The 21,702-nt window shown below is 37.4% G+C and overlaps 1 protein-coding gene across 1 annotated transcript; it reads right to left on the bottom strand.

Annotated features, from left to right (window-relative positions):
• Positions 1–4,541: 4,541 nt before the first annotated feature.
• On the bottom strand, positions 4,542–21,354 carry Ubqn (ubiquilin). Its single transcript, XM_045764046.2, has 10 exons — positions 21,171–21,354; positions 17,012–17,093; positions 15,811–16,235; positions 14,934–15,072; positions 13,430–13,546; positions 11,701–12,005; positions 11,397–11,555; positions 10,491–10,760; positions 8,462–8,594; positions 4,542–4,759 (listed from the first exon to the last, which is right to left on the bottom strand). Exons 1-10 carry the CDS (start codon positions 21,270–21,272, stop codon positions 4,686–4,688), a joined length of 1,806 nt encoding a protein of 601 aa, XP_045620002.2. The 5' UTR covers positions 21,273–21,354; the 3' UTR covers positions 4,542–4,685.
• Positions 21,355–21,702: the final 348 nt, after the last annotated feature.

The following is a 21,702-nucleotide window of genomic DNA, read 5'->3' as shown; positions in this document are numbered from 1 at the left end:
TTTGTAGATTACTCATACAATTGAAAATCTTTGATGATTTTAATGGATTCTCAACAAATCTCATATTGCCGTGAATTAGCGACGTTACATTGTTTAATAACACGATTAACCAAATTCAATAATAATAATATATTGTATGCAAATGTTCCTCCTCCATTCTGATACGCTTTAGCACCCAGTGAAACAAAAATATCACCTCTGTAGCGTCACACACTAGGTTCACACAAGCAACAATCGAGACCTTTTTTAGTCTTTTATTCTCGAGACCTTTTTTAAACAGTCTTTTATTCACATTGCAGAGTGGTTCAGTGTTTACAATATTGATAGAGAAAGCATTACACAAAACAGAAGCCGTTGTAAAATATCTAGATTTACACATCTGGCCATATTCCTAATTTGTTGATTTGCATTAGGAAAATGCTGCCGTATTTTAGTAAAGCATTTGCAAAATTGTTCTTTAATGCTTCCAGTAACTATGTTCCCTAAGATTACTATATATAGAGTACTAGGGGGATACCCGGCATTGCCCGGGTCTGTTTGTCTGTCAGCAATCTAACTATTCATCTATCCATCCATATACCTATTTATTCATCTATATATCCAGCTATATCTATCCACCTATCCAATCCAACTACTCATCTATCCATCCACTTTTCCATCTATCTACTGTCTCATAAAAAATATAATTGTCTAATGCGTGGGTGTCTGCCAGTGATGATTTTAGTTGTGTGAAATGCTATATTAAAAAAAAAAATCTTACTCTGTTAAAGGGCTGTGGCTTGAGAAACCTTTGAAGCTGTGGAAGAATCATCTGTTTTATGCAAGTATGGGCAAATTATTCACAGCAGAATATGTATGTTAGTACTGTATTGTGAATAATATTAGCTTCACAAAATTTTCAAACCGATATCGGTGAATAATGGTGCATATTATGAAAAGAAAATAATATTGTTTTGGCAAATTTGTGTTGAAAACATTTAGCCGTGCAGCTGGCAGGTAATGCCAAAAATTGATTGTGGGATTCTGAATATGACCCTGGTCCATTGTTCCCTTTTGAATTCTAGCAACCCTGTCCAGCCTATGTTCCTCCTATACCCCAGACCATTCCCTCTGCTAATTTGGGGAAGGCTAACCCCAACCGTGTAGCCTCCAACTTTGAACAGACAAAGACTGAAAGACACATTCATAGATTACAGATTAGGCCACTGAAGGATTTCAATAATACACACGAATGTAGCAAAACATTCAATGAGGTATTCTATGCCAGTTCAAAGTACTGTCACAACAACACATGACTTATCCACAATATTGTTATCTCACGAGTCATACTAGTGATAACCAACAATTTTGTCATTTGTTTAATACATAATAAGTCTCGTTTCAACTGAAATTTGTATCATACATCTCACAGCATTTCAGGTAAATTTTGAGCAATAAAAGAATATGTTAAAGTGCATATTAGTTATGTTATGGTCACTGCATACTTACTGTAAAGTAATTCAATCTTTAGGTGATCTTTTTGCTAGTTATTCAATATGGGTTTGCATGTTGTGTACATTATACAACAAAGTACCTCAAGCCATGGTATAAAGCACATAACAGAAATTAGATTAAGGCTTCAGTACAATAAGCTTTTCTCCATTTGCACAAAAAGGGTTGACAATTTTTAGACATTATTGATGCCAAAGTTGGTGCCAGTGTTGGCACCAGTATCTCAAATACAGTCAGGCCTCTCACTTTCAGTTTCTGCATATTTAAAATGATTTTTCAAACAGCACAACATTCACAAAAATATTTTGAAATTAAAGGCACCCTTCCATTTTCAATCAGTTCCTGGTATGTACAGCACAGTCATATTTCAAGAGAACTTCAAAAGGCATCCACCTCGCAAAAGGGTTAGTACGAGGTCTTGATACGGTAACGATCAGCTTTTTCCACATCAAACTGAACAACATTGTATAGTACTGTACCTGTAAACTGAGCCTTGCTCCAAGATGCAAGGTGGTTCAAAAATCTACCGAGTAGCTATCATTGTTTCTGCACAAGCGACAATAACAAAAAATTACAAATACTCAACCCAAATCTTGTCAAACTTTTCAACATTTTTAAACATGAATATAAAAGTAGAGATGCATATTATTTAACCCACATATGACTGCTATAATTAAAAGCCTTTTCAGTACATTTTTATTTACTCAAAATACACCGATAGGCAACTGACTCTTTCTTAGTTACCCGTGTCATTAAAACACATCCAGCCAAAAGAACTGCACTAAGCAAACGTCTTGCCTAATGACGTTCTAAGTGATGAAAGAGATCCTCATAATGGCAGGTTATGCCGTTCAACTAATGGGGAAATACTGTACAAATATATATTTGACTTTTGCTTCCATTTCAGGCAAAATTGTTAGAGCCAGTTATTACGTTCATTAACACTCCATTTACTTTCTCTTAGAATACCAGAGTGCATAATAAAATTCTGAAAAGATTCTCCAACTGATAGTTAACAACTGAAATGATTTAATAAATAAAACCAACAGCAAATATGAACCAGCTTTAAAGATATGAGCCATAACGAAAAATTAATGTGTAATGGAAAGCCTTTTCACATAACGGAGGAAAGAATTATTTTTAAAAAGGGTTTTTAAAAATGTAACGTGCTACATACACAAAGTACTTTGTGAACTTTTACCAATCAAAAATAGAATGTCTTATTATACAATAATGTACACAATTTTAAAGAATGGCTTTATATTCGTTCCTAAATACTGTTCTCTAGAAAAGAAAATGGGGCTCAGGAGATACGGAATGAAAAAGTATTTATAACAGGATGAATACTTCCTTTATTCTGTCACTTCAATATAATGCTTTAACATGACCTTCCACTTTCTTTTCTGAATATTAAGTATTCAAGATCTGCAACATTTGCAAGCTCGGCAGATTTTGTTCAAGTGCAACCTAAGAAATGAAGGCTATGCATCAACACCAAGGGGACACAGGTGGAAACTTAGTACCCAGAGACGTTAGAAAGAATTTTTTCAGTGTCAGAGTAGTTAATAAATGGAATGCACTAGGAAGTGATGTGGTGGAGGCTGACTCCATACACAGTTTCAAATGTAGATATGATAGAGCCCAGTAGGCTCAGGAATCTGTACACCAGTTGATTGACAGTTGAGAGGCGGGACCAAAGAGCCAAAGCTCAACCCCCGCAAGCACAATTAGGCGAGTACATACCAATACATACCGATGTGAAAATATATGTTTATACCTCGCAAGGAATCTCCCCTCTACATTATGCTTTAATAATAAAAAAAAAGTCAGATTACTTAAACTTTAAGTAAATAATTGTAAGGACCGAATTACCCTTCAAAACACCTGACGAACTTTACTTCATCTCCTACATGAATTATGCTACTAATAAAGTCTATTGCAAGACTTTCATTCGATCCTTACAATTGTCTTCACATTAAGGCTTACTTATTGTTGAAAGAAAAAGGTCTGACTGTATTACAGTATCAATAAAATATTCAATGAAATGAGTGTATTATCCTGCAGACTTTTATCATAATATATTATTTTCTGTTATTACCAGTTATACAATTTAATTATTTCAGTTGCAAACATTTGTATTAACACTTAATAACTAGATAAAATTATATAAATATATATGTATGATAATTGTGTAGCATATATGGACACCTAATGTTATCATCAATTACAAAACTCCAATAATAATGAAATACACCCATCAATGGTATTGAATGGGTGTGAGAATAGCTTGAGCTACCTCATCCCTTTGTGTGTATTTTACCTCAATAAACTTATTTCAATTTCAATTTCAACACCCATCAAAATCCACTAAATGACAATCAACAACTTGAAAATGGAGCTATATTTAAGCAATTCCTTCTCTTGGACTGACGGTAGCGCGACTGTCTCGCTTCTTGCAGGTTTGGGTTCAATCCCCGACCATCCAGGTGGTTGGGCACCATTCCTCTCCTTCGTCCTATTCTAAATCCTTATCCTCATATCCCTTTCAAGAGCTATATAGTCGTAATGGTTTAGTGCTTTCTCCCGATAATTACCTTACCTCCTGAATTTATAGTACTATACTCTCTGTCCTGCATATTGATTTGTATTAAACTCTACTTTTAACAGTTTCTAGATATTACGTTGTTTTCAGAGTACAGAGACTTTTAAACAGGAATTTTGCTCAAAGGAGAAACAAAAATGTAATAATTTTAATTAGCATAAACTTAGGCCGTAAAGGTATGTATATATGTATATATGTATATATATATGTATATATATATATATATATATATATATATATATATATATATATATATATATATATATATATATATATATATACAGTAATTCCCAAGATATGACATATGGCCTTCTCACGCTACAGATATGAACAACTGACAATGCACCACACAAGAATGATGCACACACACTCGTCGACATGACTGTCTAATCAATGATTACTAATATGCAAACTAAATAAAAATGAAAAACTTTCTCATCAGATACAGAAAGTGACATGCATTCCATCAATACAAAATGAGAGAAAAAAATATATAACAGGGTCAACATGGTCAATTACAGATACCCCATACAGACAAAAGTAATACAGGAACAGGAATCTTCTGGGGCTACTATATACGACTGGCGTGGTCTTAGCTTTGGGGATCTAGCCGGGCCAGCAGCCTCTCCACTGCAGCGTTGACATCACCAAAAGTGGCAATAAGTGCTGCAAATGAAAGTAAGTTAGCGTACACAGCTTGGCCTTATTTCGGCTTTTAAAAGATTAAGTTACATTTCATTATAACCAGAATCAAATATTGTATGCAAATGACAGGTTTTTGAATGGATACAATAATTATGCTACCCTGAGAAGAGTAAAGTTCACATTTTTTCACATTGACAAATTTTAAGAAACAGTAAGCCTATTCTCATATCTTGCAGGTCTTAACATACTACAGTATTTAGTTGTTATACAATGTATACATCAAAATCCAGATCATACAATTTCAGACCCAGAGTTGGGTTTGTTAATAACTGCCCATTTGAGCCATTTAACCACCAAATTTTTCACATTTTCAATAGTAAGCTAAATATGAGCAATGAAATTTTTTAAATATGCTCAATGGCTTTCCCAAGGAACAAACTGCTTCTCTTACAGTTATGTTCATCTACGAACATTTATAAAGGTGCCATCAAAGCCACATTAAAGAATTATTAAAAGAAGGCACCATGCTGGGAAGACTACGTAGCACCGACTGTACAGCCGAATATTCAAATAGCGCTAAACGTCACTCGGGATCGTACTGCGAGAACGAAAGGACATATGGCAAGTGATATCAAAGATATCAGATTCACCAAGGATTCTATCCAGGGAGAAATGACCCTGAGACACATTAGGAAAGCAAGATACACAATCATCCTGAAAAATTGGGACATTCTACAAAGGAGGTGCAGATTAGGAGGGACAATGCAGGAAAGGTTAATCTGCCTCAAACCACAACAGTGTACAAAAGGATAATGGATAAGCAGTGAAATCATACAGGAATTAATTTTTTAAGAGGTAATATTTAACTCAGGGAGCATAGGTGTGTTTGCACAAATCGACCAAGGCCTGAAGGCCGTAAGCCAATCACAAATACGAGCAGTGACATCAGTGATGACATCAACCATTGAGCAGTATGGATGAAGATGAAGGGGCCAGTTATTCAGAAGCCAAGGTGAACAGAGGTGTCCCTGGGTTCAGAATCGGAGATCGCCATGCCGAAGCTGGTACATTACATATTGCCGTGATCAGAAGCCATTAAAAGCAGCTTGTTTATGGAGCATAACCAAGCAAACATTGCGCCAGCCAGAAAAATGACAGGATGGATTACGAGAATTTTCAAATCCAGGTATCCCATTACAATGGCTGTACTAATCAAATCACTTGTGCTGTCCTGTATTGAGTACTGCTCAGTACTCACTTTCCCCCTTAGAGCAGGAGAGATTGCTGAAATACAGGGAGTACAGAGGACAGATATATCAAATACACGTGGAAAATACTGGAGGGCCAGGTCCTAAATCTACACAGTAAAATAACATACTGGAGTGAACGCTATGGAAGAAAATGCAGAACAGAACCAGCGAAGAGCAGGGGTCCACGGTTGTTCAATATTCTCCCAGCAAGTATAAGTAGTATTGCCGGAACAACCATGGATCTCTAAGAGAAAAACTAGATATAGTATGTAGTTTTCTTCAAGAAGTGCTGGACCAACAGGGGTGGATGTGTGGGCCTGCGAGCTGCTCCAAACAACAGCCTGTTGAACCAAGCTCTCACAAGTCAGGCCTGGCCCCGGGCAGGACTTAGGGAGAAGAACAACTCCCAGGACCCCATCAAGCCGGTATCAAGCAGGCAGCTCAAATTGTGACTGAAGAATTCTTATCTTTTTGACGTCACAGGAGAGACAACCTGTGGATGAGGAACCTCAGTACAGGGTGTTTTGATCCAGAGGAGCAGCACTCCAAGAGTCGAGAAGTTGCTTGGAGGAAACAGCGTGACTGGCTTTGGAAGAAGTAAGACAGGTGTAGCGCCCTTGGCTTCTATTCATCAATGTGGGCTGACCAGCAACTACTGTATTGTTTAAAATCAAATTGCGAGAAGACCCAATTACAGTACTGTACTATACTGTGAACTTTGGGAAATTGGTTAACAATGGATGTAACCTCATTTGGTGTGCTTGAATATTTACAGTGAATACCACTCAATTAGGGTAGTAATAGTAATTAGTGTGTAGGGGTAACTATAATGAACAATGGTGAATAATACAGAAACAGTGCCTATTAGTGTTGCTGCTACACTGACTTACAAGGTATAGTATAGTAAACACAGGCATAGTTGACAAAGCCACTGAACAGTGCGGGATGCATGTGTTATTCGCATTGGAAAATTTATTACAGAACACATGGCACACTAGTTTTGTTGACAATGATTGACAGTAATGTATAAAACACAAAATATAAAATAGTAGTTTTATTAAAATAGGCCAGTGCTCTACATTCCCATATCTACCATAAACCTATCCAAAGGTCTAGGTTAGGCAAGGTTTCATTATACAACACTCAATTTACTCTATAGAAAGCATTGTGCAATTCCTTCATATAGCCGCTCTCTGAAGACGTACAAAACTAAATACAGTAACTGTAATTCTCGTTGTTAGGAACAGGAAGCCTGTACAGTACTTAGGATTATTGAGGTCTCCATCTTCTAATTACTGACCTTCCTCAAGATGCTGCCAATGATAGTTACCAAATGCCCAGATTTTCTTCTACTGCAGTAATTGTAAACAGGATCCACTGTTCTGAACCAGTCACACTGAACACTCCTCTAAAAAGAGCCCTAACACAACAGTAGAACTTGAACCCTCTCCTTCACTAATTCAGACCCATTATTTTTTTCTCTTGTTTCCCTTAATAGTTAAGCAACTGCTATCAATACACACTCAGCAACTCCAAATAAGGAAAATATTTATATAACCCTTCAAGAAGCTGCAGGAATAATGACCTAAGTGCATGAATTTATAAGATGAACGCATGTAAAACTGGTGCCATTAATCAACTTACGAGTTCCAAACTACAGCCAAGGAAAGCCATAAAATTGTAACTTTTGGACCGTCTTGTAGAAAACAATTTTATACATTATCTCACTTCTTAACTTACTGGTTAGACCTAACACATTATGCCAAAATAAAATAAATATTACAATTAACAAGACAAAAGATAGAATTTTGCAAAGCATTTTGATAAGCAGTTACGATAAATATAAAAAAATATTAAAAGAATTAGAACTGCATTGTTGGGAGATACAGAGCTGGAAAAGCACGTACAGTTGTTATCCTGAGATGATTTCGGGCTTAGCGTCCCTGCGGCCCGGTCCTCGACCAGGCCTCCTTTTTGTTACACATCCCCAGGAAGCAGCCTGTAGCAGCTGTCTAACTCCCAGGTACCTATTTACTGCTAGTTGAACAGGAGCATCCGGATGAAGAACTGCCCATTTGTTTCTGCCTCCACCGGGGATCGAACCCGGAACCTCAGGGCTACTAATCCTAAGCACTGTCCACTCAGCCGTTAGGCCCCTTAGTGCCTCGGTGTATGAAATAAATCTATTCCATACAATCAAGAGAGAATTCAAGAGCTAACTAGGATACAAGCGTAAACTGATCTTGCCAACCGAGACAAAAAAATTAACAAGCGGTTTGTACTTTGGCACAAATGTCGTACACCAGGGCATTTTTTCAGACAGAAGTTTTGTCATACACCAAGAAATTTGTATTCAGGTGCAATTGTACATCGAGCTACCGCTGTACTTCCTTGGCACCCTTCAACATTTTGTACATGTGTTGCCACTATCTGTAAGTGGGTTACAGAATATTACTATATACAAAGCACTTACCTTGTAGATTTGCCTCACGATTAATGAAACCCATTGCAGATAGTTGTTCCAGCTGTGACGCATACTGTTGCTCTGGGTTCCCGACATTACTTCCACCACCACCCCCGCCGCCACCACCAGTTAGAGCCTGCGACTGTCAACAAACAATGTGACTTATTAGATCACTGAAAATCCCATGCTCAAGACAAAATTATTGTTGCTACAAAGGCTCTAAACATTTGAGAAACCTTGATGCCATAATAAATATAGACCAGACTGAAACACTGAATATATATAAGATATAAAAATACCACATGCTGACCAAAATGTTATGGTACCTCCAAAACCAATATAGAGTTTCTCTATAGATGCCTAATTGTCTGAAATGGCTAATGTATTTGAACATATATACATCAATTGGAATTTTTCCAGTTGCCATTGCCGACTGAACAACTATTTTGAATGGGGCCCCCATCTTGTGCATCCAAACTTCTGTTGCATCTTACTTTTTCTTAATTTTACCAATTTATAAAAAATGCTTACCAGAAATAACAATATTCATGTATATTTCTTAATATTTATTGTTTTACAATAAAATTAATATATAGCAGTATAGTATATAAAACCTATATTTTGATCATGTTTGCAGTGAAAATACACTTGTTACCTTTAAGCACCAAATGTACAACTCTACAGTTGAACAAATGTACAGTCTGTACAATTAAATAAACTTCCACTCACTATGTACAATATTATTTGTAGTCGTGTGCTAATAGTACTTATGGACCAATCATATTTTAGCCTATTTTATTAACATTTTCCAATTGCTATTTGATATCCTAGAATATTAGCCCCATTTGAACTGTTTTAAAGAACTTAATAATAGTTGACAACAATAACAGATATTATTAACTATTATTGTCTTTCAAGTTGCATAAACTATCCAAAGATGTCAACGCAATAATGGCAAGTGGCAGGAGAGTATTTTTGCTATTAAACCTAAAACAGATTAATTATATACAAATCATAGGATCATATATACAAACGAATTTAACATATTCGAGAGGCGGGACCAACGAGCCAAAGCTCATTCCCTGCATGCACAACTAGGTGAGTACAAAGCTATAAAGTTAAAATATACATTGTGGAGGATTTGTGATTTATACTCAAGTTAAAAAGCTCAAAAACTAAAATTTGGGAGAATAAACATCTCTGCAAGCTCTGTAATTATGAAACAGCATATTTTGAAGAATGTTTTTATAAACGAGATATTTTTGGAGGGGAATTTTTGTTATTATTAGAAAACAAATTAAAAATGTATGTTTTCAGTTACAGAACTTTGTTCTTTCCCATGACACCAAACACCTACCTATGCAGTAACATGTATAAAACCTTTTGGCACTTTTAAAGACAATTTTTTTTTAAAGTTACCTTAAGGTTTCAGTAACCTTATATTACAGTAATATTGCAATACTATAAAAATAATAATGAGTACTGCAATATAAAAATTTACAAATCTGAAAAAACCATGTTCAAGAATGAACTTCATTTAGACCCCTTAAAGATGTGAGTATTCAGCTGTCTGGTTCCACTTGAGGTTATCTTGAGATGATTTCGGGGCTTTTTTAGTGTCCCCACGGCCTGGTCCTCGACCAGGCCTCCACCCCCAGGAAGCAGCCCGTGACAGCTGACTAACACCCAGGTACCTATTTTACTGCTAGGTAACAGGGGCATAGGGTGAAAGAAACTCTGCCCAATGTTTCTCGCCGGCGCCTGGGATCGAACCCAGGATCACAAGTCCAGCGTGCTGTCCGCTCGGCCAACCGGCTCCCCGAGCCTAAGAGCCCCGACTTCTAAGCCTTCAACAGACTAGCATAAAGTATCCAGTTTTATTTGGCTGTCAGATCTACAGTTAAAGCTGCATACAGAGTCCATCTCAACTACTTTATTTCTTGGGTTACATTATCTGTTTCAGCCACGTTATTGTGATGTATTCACCAAGTAACAACACTACGACTTTAGTCATATACAACATTTGTGTTACTCTTACCATAGTAGACATTAGGTTTGCAAAAGCATCAGTACCAGGAACAAGTCCTGGTAGAACAATTGGTGTCGACGTAGTGGATGTGCTGCCTGTAGTTGACGAGGTGGTGGTAGTGGTTGGGTTACTGGTAGAGGAGGTGGTTATTGACTGGCCTGTGCCACCTGCTGATGGGATGACTGGTGGCACACTTAATCCCATAGTATTGAAGAGGCCCGGAGAGGTTTGTCTCAGTTGCTCTAAGCCACTTTGTATCTGAGCAACTGCAGACAAGGCCTGCAAAATAACAATTTAAAAATGTGTTTTTAGTGCTAACTACCTCAGTAAGTTTTTATTAATCAAAAATTCTTGAGAAATTATAAATTTCTAATGATCATAGACATTGGTACAGTTGATGCCACAGTAAAACCTAAGCCAATGCCAGTGTCCAAACTTTGATGCCAGATCTAGTTGTTTGTTTTATTAATCCTGGCTTGAAACTCCATTTGCAATAAATGCATTACTCATATATGCATTATATTGTTATATATCATGGATAAACATGCAACAACAGTAACAGCCTTCTACAGCATCACTCCACTCCTTTAGACTAGCCGTTTTGTGGTCATTATTAATCGACATGTGCAATACACATACATTCTTGGCCCGTTTTCTGTACAAATCGCTTCCACGCAGTTCTGTATTTCGGCGCTCAATATGCGTTGTTCATACTTAATTTCCACGCTCGCTATGTTCTGCCATCATCATTCCAACCTTCCTTGCCATCTCCCACCCTCAGATTTGAGCACACCAGTCTACTATCATCCATTTGTTTAACATGCTCAGACCCTCTCAATCATCCTGCTTATTGGCTTTTGCACTACACATCTCTCCTTTAAAGTCTGAACTAGAAATGCAAAATTCTATGCTCACTTGTGGATTGGTCATAAAGCTCTGAACTTCCGGATTTTGCATTTGATTAAGGAAAGTAGGCAGCATAGTTCGCATCTGCTCCTGGAGAACTTGGTTGCCAGCAAATAATGGATTTGAGCCAATAATTTGTTGAGCTAATTCTGGGTTGGCTGACAGACTCTGAAAGATAAATAAATAAATAAACCAGTTAGAACAATTATTTTAAATACCGTACACTTCTTTATCACATAATATATATTAAAGTAAATTTTACGGTGAAGTCAATAACTGGTGCACCCAAAACAAAATAAAAAAGGCCACCAACCTGAAACATGGTCTGCGTATATGGAGCATTAATCATAGAAGACATAAGCTGTGGATTTTCCATCATCTGTTGCATCAGCGACTGCATTCCAGGACTTTGCAACATCCCTGACAACCCAAGTCCACCCAAGCCTGGGGTAGCTGAAGTGGATGAGGCAGAGGTAGTATTTGGAGTCGAGCTCGTGTTGGAGGTGCTTGTGCTTGACGAAGGTGCGGATGTGGTCGGGGCACCAGGTGTTGAACCACGTGGTGCCCAGGGGTTTGGTAGAGGGTCACTGTTCTCATGACCAGCTTGGGCAGCATCAACTAAAATGAAAAAAACGATAAAATAATTTGATATAAAAGCAAAACTTAGCCTATACTGACCAAACCACACACTAGAAATTGAAGAGACGAAGACGACGTTTCGGTCAGTCCTGGACCATTATCAAGTCGAATGTGATTTTTCAGCCATGTTATTGTGACTTTTTATCTGCAAAACTAGCTTACATTTGTTACACACTGACAATGGGGGTCTATTAACATATTCTGCATCTTAATTAGTACATGGCTTCTTTAACTATTATTCATCACACATACACATGTGCACAGTTTATGTGCAAATGAACCACATAGAAAAATGGGAAGCTTGATTGAGCACTTTCTATTATTTACATAACCATTGTCAAAGTTCAGTCGATCTTCCCATTTTCAATGTGGTTCATTTGCATTTGCTTAGATCAGTGTTACTGATCTTTGTTTGCTCGTGTCTGTGAGAGATACTTTGTGCATTATGTGAATACGGAAAAAATTACTTGAATCTTCAGAAAACAAAATACTCCATGGAAAGAATAAATAGCAATAGGGGGATAGCGAGGGAAGTAAATGGAAATGTTGGCAACAGGCATGGAAAAATGTTAAGTGGTGAAATGATTTAGAAGTACTGTATAAAAAATACTTCAAAATTTCTGATGGGCAGAAGTAAGGAAAATGACATTGATGTTAATATGAATGAATTTCATGGCATGAGAAGAGTGCAAGATACTCACCAGATGACATGTCAACAGGTAAAGAAGTTCAGAAGTGAGAAAATAGCAGATATTGAGTTATATGCAAAAATTATTAAAAATAGGATACGTAAGTAAGTAATTATCAAAAAGAAGGCACCAAACCGGGAAGGTTATGTAAAGAGGATATGTAGAAACAATTAAATGTAGAGTAGGGAAGGAAGAAGATTTGACATGGAGAATTTGTTAGTAAAGGGTCTGCAGGTTCATCCATGCAAGGATTGTCTGAGCATGCACGAGGGGCTCATTTGGCCAAATGCACGGCGGCATGAGCTCCTGACCTATTGTTTTGTTGTGGAAAACTTCTCGGCACTTATGTCTTCCATATTTATACCTCATCTCCCAGTTGGTTCATGCACTCAAACACTTTTAATCTTGTGAGCTAGCAAACTTGACTTTTTACAAACTATTGCTAGAAGGATATAAGTATGAGAATCAGAATATGAAGTAACTTGGCATGCTAAAAGATTTTCCAGAAATGCATATATACCTCACACTGATCAAGAGCCACCTGTATTGAACACAATTTCTCATTTCCTAAAAATTGCCTATATTTGACCAGTTCTAACAACAGCAAAAATATATTTAGTTTGTTTTTACTACAGTATGTACAGTACTGTCTATTCTTTAGATGTCAAGCAGTTTCAGGATTAAGTGAACCTTGACACTGTTTACAAAACTTACTAGCAGCACTGTTGCCTACAAGAGAAGCAAATGGATTTGGACCAAACTGCTCTTGTGCTGCATTCAGCATGGGTTCCTGAATATCTCTGTACATTCTCTGAAGGGCACTATATCCACCTGTAGAAAGAATTGTAATATATTATTAAAATTAATATATTAATAAAATATTTACATTTTTAGTAAATTATATCTTCTCCCACTCTAGTAAATGAACACAATTCCATTTCCCAGGACTAAACTTCGACTTTTCTAAGTTTCTACATCTATAAATTCTATTTTTTTCTGGTCTTTTCTTACTATTTTACGGTGCAATTTCCTCTCCTACAATTACGTTTCAATGTCTTAGACAACAATACTCCCACAATAGTGCTGAATGCTTTCTTCCTTTCACAATCACACTGTGTCGAGAGGCGGGACCAAACAACCAAAGCTCAACCCCCGCAAGTACAACTAGGCAAGTACACGTTAAAGATATCACGAGTCACGCCACACCCACCGGTCCATCTCCTTTCTTCGAATTTCAAGAAAATGAAGCAAAGAGAGATAACGTATCACCACAGAAATCTTGGTAAAGTAGCTATTTAAATAACTTTCTGTCTATATGAAGAAAACCTAGACCCCCCAAGAGTAGTCTCATTCTGACAACATACCTTGGATAGTCCACCCAATAAATTCTTGTCATGTGACCAATTGCACCTCATTGGCTAAGTCCCTTGACACCACCAATGAAGCTCCTAGCAAGATCTCTGATCTGCCATTTAAACAAAAACATCATGAATAGTGCAACAAAATGCCCTAAAACAGGCATGTCAAACTGAGGGTCCCCCTTCGAGGGCCATATGGGCCACATTTATGTTATCATGAGGGCCACACACGACAACTAATTGAAGTCATTTAATAAAAATTATGGCAGAATATTTTTTCTATTACTGTACTGTATATTATATTCTATAATAATTACAGTATCCTTTGTGCGGGCTGCAGGTGTGCTTGTAAAAGGCTGCATGCAGCCCAAAGGCAACATGCCCGCCCTAAAATTTCCTAATGCTAACCCAATATGACCGATTATGCCATTATTGTACTAGAATCTAGATGATACAAGCATCATGGGATTTGGCTGAGGTAAATGGAAATAAGCACAAAAAAAGGCTTTGCAAGAAAATCCAAGAAGAATGATTAACTAACTCCCATTAGAAAGTGGTTTTCCAGGACCAATTACTTTAGACTTAACACTTATCTATGAATATAATACCCTACTTGACAAATTCAACTTTATTTCTTGAATGCTGAAGTAGTTCATGGATAAATTCAGTAGGAAAAAGCTGTATGTCGATAAAGTGAGCAAATGACAAACCTGAAAAAACTGCACACATACACTACAAAAACAAAGAACAGTTAGCTTGGTCCATGCTCATGAAGCCAGAGTGCATCGTAACATTATATCAAAGATGGAGAGCAAATGTTAAAACTGATTTCTTTGGACTGCACTGTGCATGTTACTGACCTGGAATTGATTCAAGGTTAGAGAGCGCTCTATCATGAGACCTCATCAATTCTTGCAACATGGCAGGATTTCGTGCTAATTCCATTGTCTGTCTCAGCATCTCTGGGTTGTTAAGCATGTGGGAAATTTCAGGGTTGCGCTGTGGATTGGAGAAAAATTATTTTACTTCTCAGAAGCTAGCTCAGTTGAATGACTGATATGACAAGCAGCTTGCAATCCTTGCAATTGTATGACAATGAAAGGCACATGTAAAGATTAAGAAAAACTTGATATTAGGAGAGGTATGAAAAGATTTGTTAATAAAGCATATGTTGGATGAGAGAGAGTACAAGAGGACAAGTGATAAATGATAAACAATAAAAATATACTAGCAACAGAGAAGACACGAAGAATAAGATGTGGCTCAACAGCACAAGGGCAAATAAGAATGGAACTACCATAACACATCAAGATACAAACAGTGTGGTTTATTAATAAAAGGAAGAAATAATTATATTCAGTGTAACACGTACATGCTGGCATAAAGAGCATAGTACAGGTTGGGTATAAGTACAGCACAGGTTGGTGGACAGAGCACACAGGCTTGTGGCAAGGGCAGAAGGGAGGAGATAAGGAAAAAAAAGGAGAAAAGTGATACATGGGGTTATGTGGTGGTGGCCAAAGATGGTGCTTGCTTACCACTGACTCGGGGGAAGTTAGGAAATGTATTATTTGTGATGCCCTGCCTACCAGCCTTCCTGTATCTGGTGCAATTTATTTACATTCTGCCAACATTGACATTTTTGGTAATATGTATCTGGCTTTGAAGCTGTGCATGAAGGCATCTTCTTCCTTGACAACTTTTGTCATGGAAGACATTCAACTTGTCAATGCTTACCTCCATCAGCTGTTGCATCTGTGGGTTGGATGTAATGATGGCACGCATATATTCGGGGTTATTCATCAACTGCTGGACGAATGGATTATCCATTATCTGTCTCATCATCTCTGGGTTACCGAGCATTTCCCTTTGCATACGCTGTTGCAACTCTTGAAAATTTGGGTTACCCATCCCCATGCTTCCCAATCCACTTAGACCTCCAATACCAAGTCCACCTAATCCACTCAATCCAGCAAATGGGTTAGCTGCATTGGCCTGATTATTTGATGCTGTATTTGGAGTTGTGGTCGACGAGCTCGAGTTATTAGTAGCAGTAGTCGAAGGGCGATTGTTAGGCTGCTGCGTCCCTGCACTTCCACCGCCCTTGATTACTAAATGTACCGTCAGACCATCTTTAATATTGTGCTGATCCAGTTTTTCACCTGTTGAAAAATATTAGGCATTCAGACAAAACACACAACATGAAACAAATTAATAACCACTTACAAGTAATATAAAACTTGGCTTAGAATTTTATGAATGTTATATATTCTTAAATGAGGACAATATGCTTTTTTAATTTCAATTCCAAAAAACATAGAAAGTAACCATCACAGTAGAGCTGGCAAAATACAAGACAAACAAGCAGGATGATAACTATAATACAAAATTTACACATCCAAGATGTAGTGCCCAAATTAATAAAAATTATGACTGACGTCCATCTATTTATTCTAACATTTTGTTTACTCAGCTTGTCAATATATCCCCAACAATTCTTATTGCCCAATTGTAATTCCCACAATATGAAGCTGTTTTATTTAGAAGAGTGCTCTACTTTAAAATACATTAAAGCAGTTGTATGTGGAACTGCTTAAAGCCTAGGAAATGTAAATGATGAGCACATGAAATGGCAAACCTTTGATCGTGTAGTTATTTCTTTTAATTAAAGCAATTTTGTCATAATTCAAGTGGCTATCTTATAAATAATTATCTAACTTGAGAAAATATTTTGCAGTTCGTAGTGAATGTGACAAAGTTCATCAGACAGAGGTTTAATCACACAGTTAAACCAGACAGGAAAAAGAATGTATGTTATGAAAACATATATAAAACAAACTATTTATTCAGGCACCATTTTAAAAACGGAAAACCAGTTTCAAGAAAAAAAAAAACAATAAATGGAATCGAGATTTAAGTTTACAAAATAAAAACTTACCATCTTTCAATATTTTACCGGCAAATATAAGGCAGACTTGCTCCAGGGCTGCATTAAACTTTTCACTGACCACTTCACGTAACTGAAACGTAAACAGTGTTACAGATTAAACACCGACACTAGCCACTCGTAACAAAGTTTAATGAAACTTTTTCGTCCGATATTCAGGAATCTGTAATGATGTACATAGGAAACTTGGCATTTAAATCTACCATGTAAAATGACTTCCTTGAAAAGTTCTATGGAAAAACAGCATAGTAATGAATCATTTCAATAAGAATTTATTTATAAATTAAAAGCTCATTCAATGCTCAGATGGTGAGTAGATATGGAGCATCACCTGCCTCCAATTTTAGTCAGTTATAAAATGAGTTTATTTTGGAGTAAAGTTATGTTTTTTCACATTCAACTTTCAGGACAAACTTTGAAGTAAACAAATGTATTTTTCCTTTATTCACATAATTCCAAGAGGCATTGGGCAGTCTTGGCTCTGGGTAATTACGAACCACAAGAAACCCTCATTAAAATAACAAATATCTTTGTTGTCTGATAAGTTATAGTCTCTCTTATCGATTCACAAAAACTCTTATACAGTAACAGACTTCCTGATGGTATAAAAACTTTAGGCATTATTCGTGAATCTGTTTATTGTAGAATTTATTGAAGCATGTGTAAACAGAAGGTGTAGAGCCCACTCAAAGCAACAGCTTACTAGACCAAGTGAACAAATCCACAGGGCCGTGACGAGGGTTTGAACCTACGTCCGAGAGGATCCCAGACGCTGCCCTAATTGACTGCTACGACTTGGTAGCTCAAATCCACAAGCCCTTGTGGATTTGTTCTTTTGATGCATCACACTATTGTAATTTCTGTGTGTAGTGTAAAGTTACTAGACCAAGTTATACACTGAGCCTGGCCCCCCAAGCTGGGCTCGGAGTAGAACTCTCAACACCTTCTCCAGGAACATGTATTGTTTAGAAATACTGTACTGTACATATGTTCACTTAAACCATGAGATATTTTAGTATTAAATGATTTATAATGCAGCATGTCTTTCAATCTTTCTTGAAATGTAAAACCATTTACATTTTTACATGTGTAGGACAAAAATTTAATTTCAAATACAGTACAATACCCCATACTATAAATTTCATGATTATGGATCAAGCTTTACAATTTATGAAGTGGCTTATACAATATAAGAACTTTTGTACCCACCAATAAACTGTAAATTGTATTATACAGTATAAATAACTACATTGTATTACTATTACAGTACTGTATTTTATCAGTACTGTATCATCCTTATTCAATTAATAATTTATGCTTCCCAAAATTTATACTGTTGAGGTATATTATTGGTAACTGCAATTTACAAAACATTAAAATTCACATTGTATGCCAATATATTGCCCTAAGAGAGGTTAGGTAAGGCATAAGTCATTATTTTACATTTTTAATCATCTTGCATGGCTAAACAAATTTTGAATTACAGTACAGTACTTAAAACGGAAAATATTTTAAAACTTGGGTTACACTATTTTTCTGAATTAGAATTCGTTGGCTTAGTCTTCAATATTTAATTTGCCATGACTTATTTATTATGTAGGCCTAACATATCTAAAATAATTGGGAACTTTAATTACTGTACATTACAAAATTGTTCTTGGATAAAATAGTGTTACTGTATTTACACACAGAAACCACAATAGCGAGTTGCATCAAATGAACAAATCCACAAGGGCCGTGACGAGGGTTTAAACCTACATCCGAGAGGATCCCAGATGTTACCTTAATCGACTGAGCAACGACAGCCCAGTTGATTAAGGCAGCATCTGGGATCCTCTCGGACGTAGGTTCGAACCCTCCTCACGGCCCTTGTGGATTTGTTCAGTAGTGTTATTTCTTAATTGCTTATGCCTAAAAAGTGCTAAAAACAAAACTGCATTTACCACCAAACTGTTTTGGTGACCAGGATAATTATATTTTGAAATTTACTTATTTCCAATGGGAAACTGGTAAATTCACATCTTTTCACTCACAAAGTCAGAAAAACAAAAATGAATAAAAATTAACATGTATTTATTTTAAAGTTATACAAAAACAGCCACAATAGATTTAGAAAGTGGTATTTTTGAGATTTACAATTACAGTATACTGTAAATCACTTCCATGAATCAGCCCTCAAATGAGGTCTTGCATCATATCATTATTATACTGTTCTTGGTAGCAGTATTTGGACTACAGTACATCCTGGTTGAAGCACTTGCCTTGTTCTTCCAAGTATGCTCCAAAGTTCTCCTTGAGTTTATCATGATGAGCAAGTAAAAATTTGGTATGGAAGTGACTCAATTGGTTTCTCTTAGCTTAAATGAACAGCAGTTAATAAAGTAATTATATAAAAACAATAACTTGATATGGTGACTTTTGCCTTCATAAAATATATATTTATTAAGTTAAGACGGGCCTGACAGCTGAGTGGACAGCGCTCGGGATTCGTAGTACTAAGGTTCCGGGTTCGATCCCTGGTGGAGGCGAAAACAAATGGGCAGAGTTTTTTCACCCTGATACGCCTGTTCACCTAGCAGTAAATTGGTACCTGGGAGTTAGACAGCTGCCATGGGCTGCTTCCTGGGGGGGGGGGGGGGGGGGGTGTAACAAAAAGGAGGCCTGGTCAAGGACCGGGCAGCAGGGATGCTAAGCCCCAAAATCATCTCAAGATGACCTCAAGATGGTCACACACGAGGATTTATATTCAACAATATTCAACCTGCAGTATTTATAGAAACTTATTGTGTAGGAGAAAGTATGACTTGAATATGGTTTTAAGCCAAGAGTCGTCAAGGTGTTGTGATACAGGCATGTTTTAGGGTTCAAGTTTGTAGATGATCTGTTGAATCATGACGTAAATGCCAAGGAGGAGATAGGATGAAAAAGTTCCCTGAAAACTTGCGAACTGCTTCATTCCCCAAAGCTTTTTATCCCATTATATCCCATGTAAATAGCACAGCATTCTATGGAACTGTATCCAACATATCCAGAATCCTCAAGTCAAGTGGCCGTACACTATTCAACTGATTTTTCAATCAACAGAGAAATTTTTTCACAGACATGGTCCACTCATACATCATACTCCAAATACAGCCGACTTAAATTGGAACAGCCGCCAATTTAAACTCTACTCTTCCAATTTGCTAATCTCTTCGAGATTTTCTAGATGCAATAGGTTAAAGCTGATACAAGTCACATTGTGCCCAAGATAGTTCGCCAATAGATTTTAAAACCTAAGCCAACCCAAAGTAACCCAACCAAAGCTAACAGTGTAACCTAACAATATTTATCTTTTGAAAAAATGAAAAAAAGATTTGTTCAAACATTGGTGAATAATTTGACCTTACCCCAGCGGGGCTAGGCCAGGCCTTACCCCAGCGGGGCTAGGCCAGGCCTTACCCCAGCGGGGCTAGGCCAGGCCTTACCCCAGCGGGGCTAGGCAAGGCCTTACCCCAGCGGGGCTAGGCAAGGCCTTATCCCAGCGGGGCTAGGCCAGGCCTTACCCCAGCGGGGCTAGGCAAGGCCTTATCCCAGCGGGGCTAGGCCAGGCCTTACCCCGCCGGGGCTAGGCCAAGCCTTACCCCGCCGAGGCTAGGCCAGGCTTACCCACCAAGACTAAAGCCTAAGCCTAGTTAGGTTTAGAAACCAGCCATCAAAGGAGCCCCATAGGACACTTTGTACACAACTTCAAAAACCTCCCCTAGGCCTAACCCAACCCCATTAAAACGAACGAGTGAATAAAACAGTACCACAGACTTAACAAAAACAAATAAAATATGAATAAAAAGCCGAATAAATCGATAATTTAGACAAAATATCAGCGAGTAACGCCAGTGTACGAAATGACAAGTCACGTGTACCAAACGCCCACCACCACCACCACTCCTCCGGCTCGCCTTTCACAAACTCCAAGCTCATGTTTAAACCCTTTAACCTCTTACAACCCCGTCTAATGGAGCTTAAAGGTCAGGCCTAGAGGCCTAAGGAGGCCATAGGCCAAGTCCAAAAGGCATAGAAAGCTAAGGGTTGAAGAAGGAAACTTCTAGACTGGAGAGACAACAAGCTGGCATGCCTTGGCCCTCCTTGAGGGTAACGTGGCGATACTTACCTCTTTTACCGTCGCATCTCCCAAGATCTCCACCGTCTGCTTGTCCTTGGCGGTCTTTACCGTCAGGCTGATGGTTTTGCTGCCCTCGCTACCTTCAGCCATTGTTATACAAGGTTAAATTCGACGATTACTCTCCACAATTGTCATCAATCTGAATGACGAAACATGATGAGTCACATCAGATACTGTGGACAAACTCCTCTCCTGATGAATACAATGTGACAAAATCAATACTATGATTATAGGTCGGTATTTAGTCATATTTGGATGCTGCTCTATCAAAATGTGTTATATTGGTATGTTTATTTGGAGTATATCATAGACTTTTATTTGGAGAGCGAGTATGATGTCGGGCGAGTGGCGGGAAAATGTGACGTCGTCTGCTGGGGTTTAAACATTAAATAAGGTCACGAATACTTTATAATGAATGCATTATGAAAATGTTAGTTTTCTCACGTGAAATCGTTTTAAATTATTAAAACGTTTATGATATAATCGAAATGGATCCATGATTGAACAGTCGCTATACATA

Source organism: Procambarus clarkii, chromosome 76 (assembly GCF_040958095.1).
Source record: "Procambarus clarkii isolate CNS0578487 chromosome 76, FALCON_Pclarkii_2.0, whole genome shotgun sequence".
Lineage (NCBI taxonomy): Eukaryota > Metazoa > Arthropoda > Malacostraca > Decapoda > Cambaridae > Procambarus > Procambarus clarkii.
This window is presented reverse-complemented; position numbering and strand designations above follow the sequence as displayed.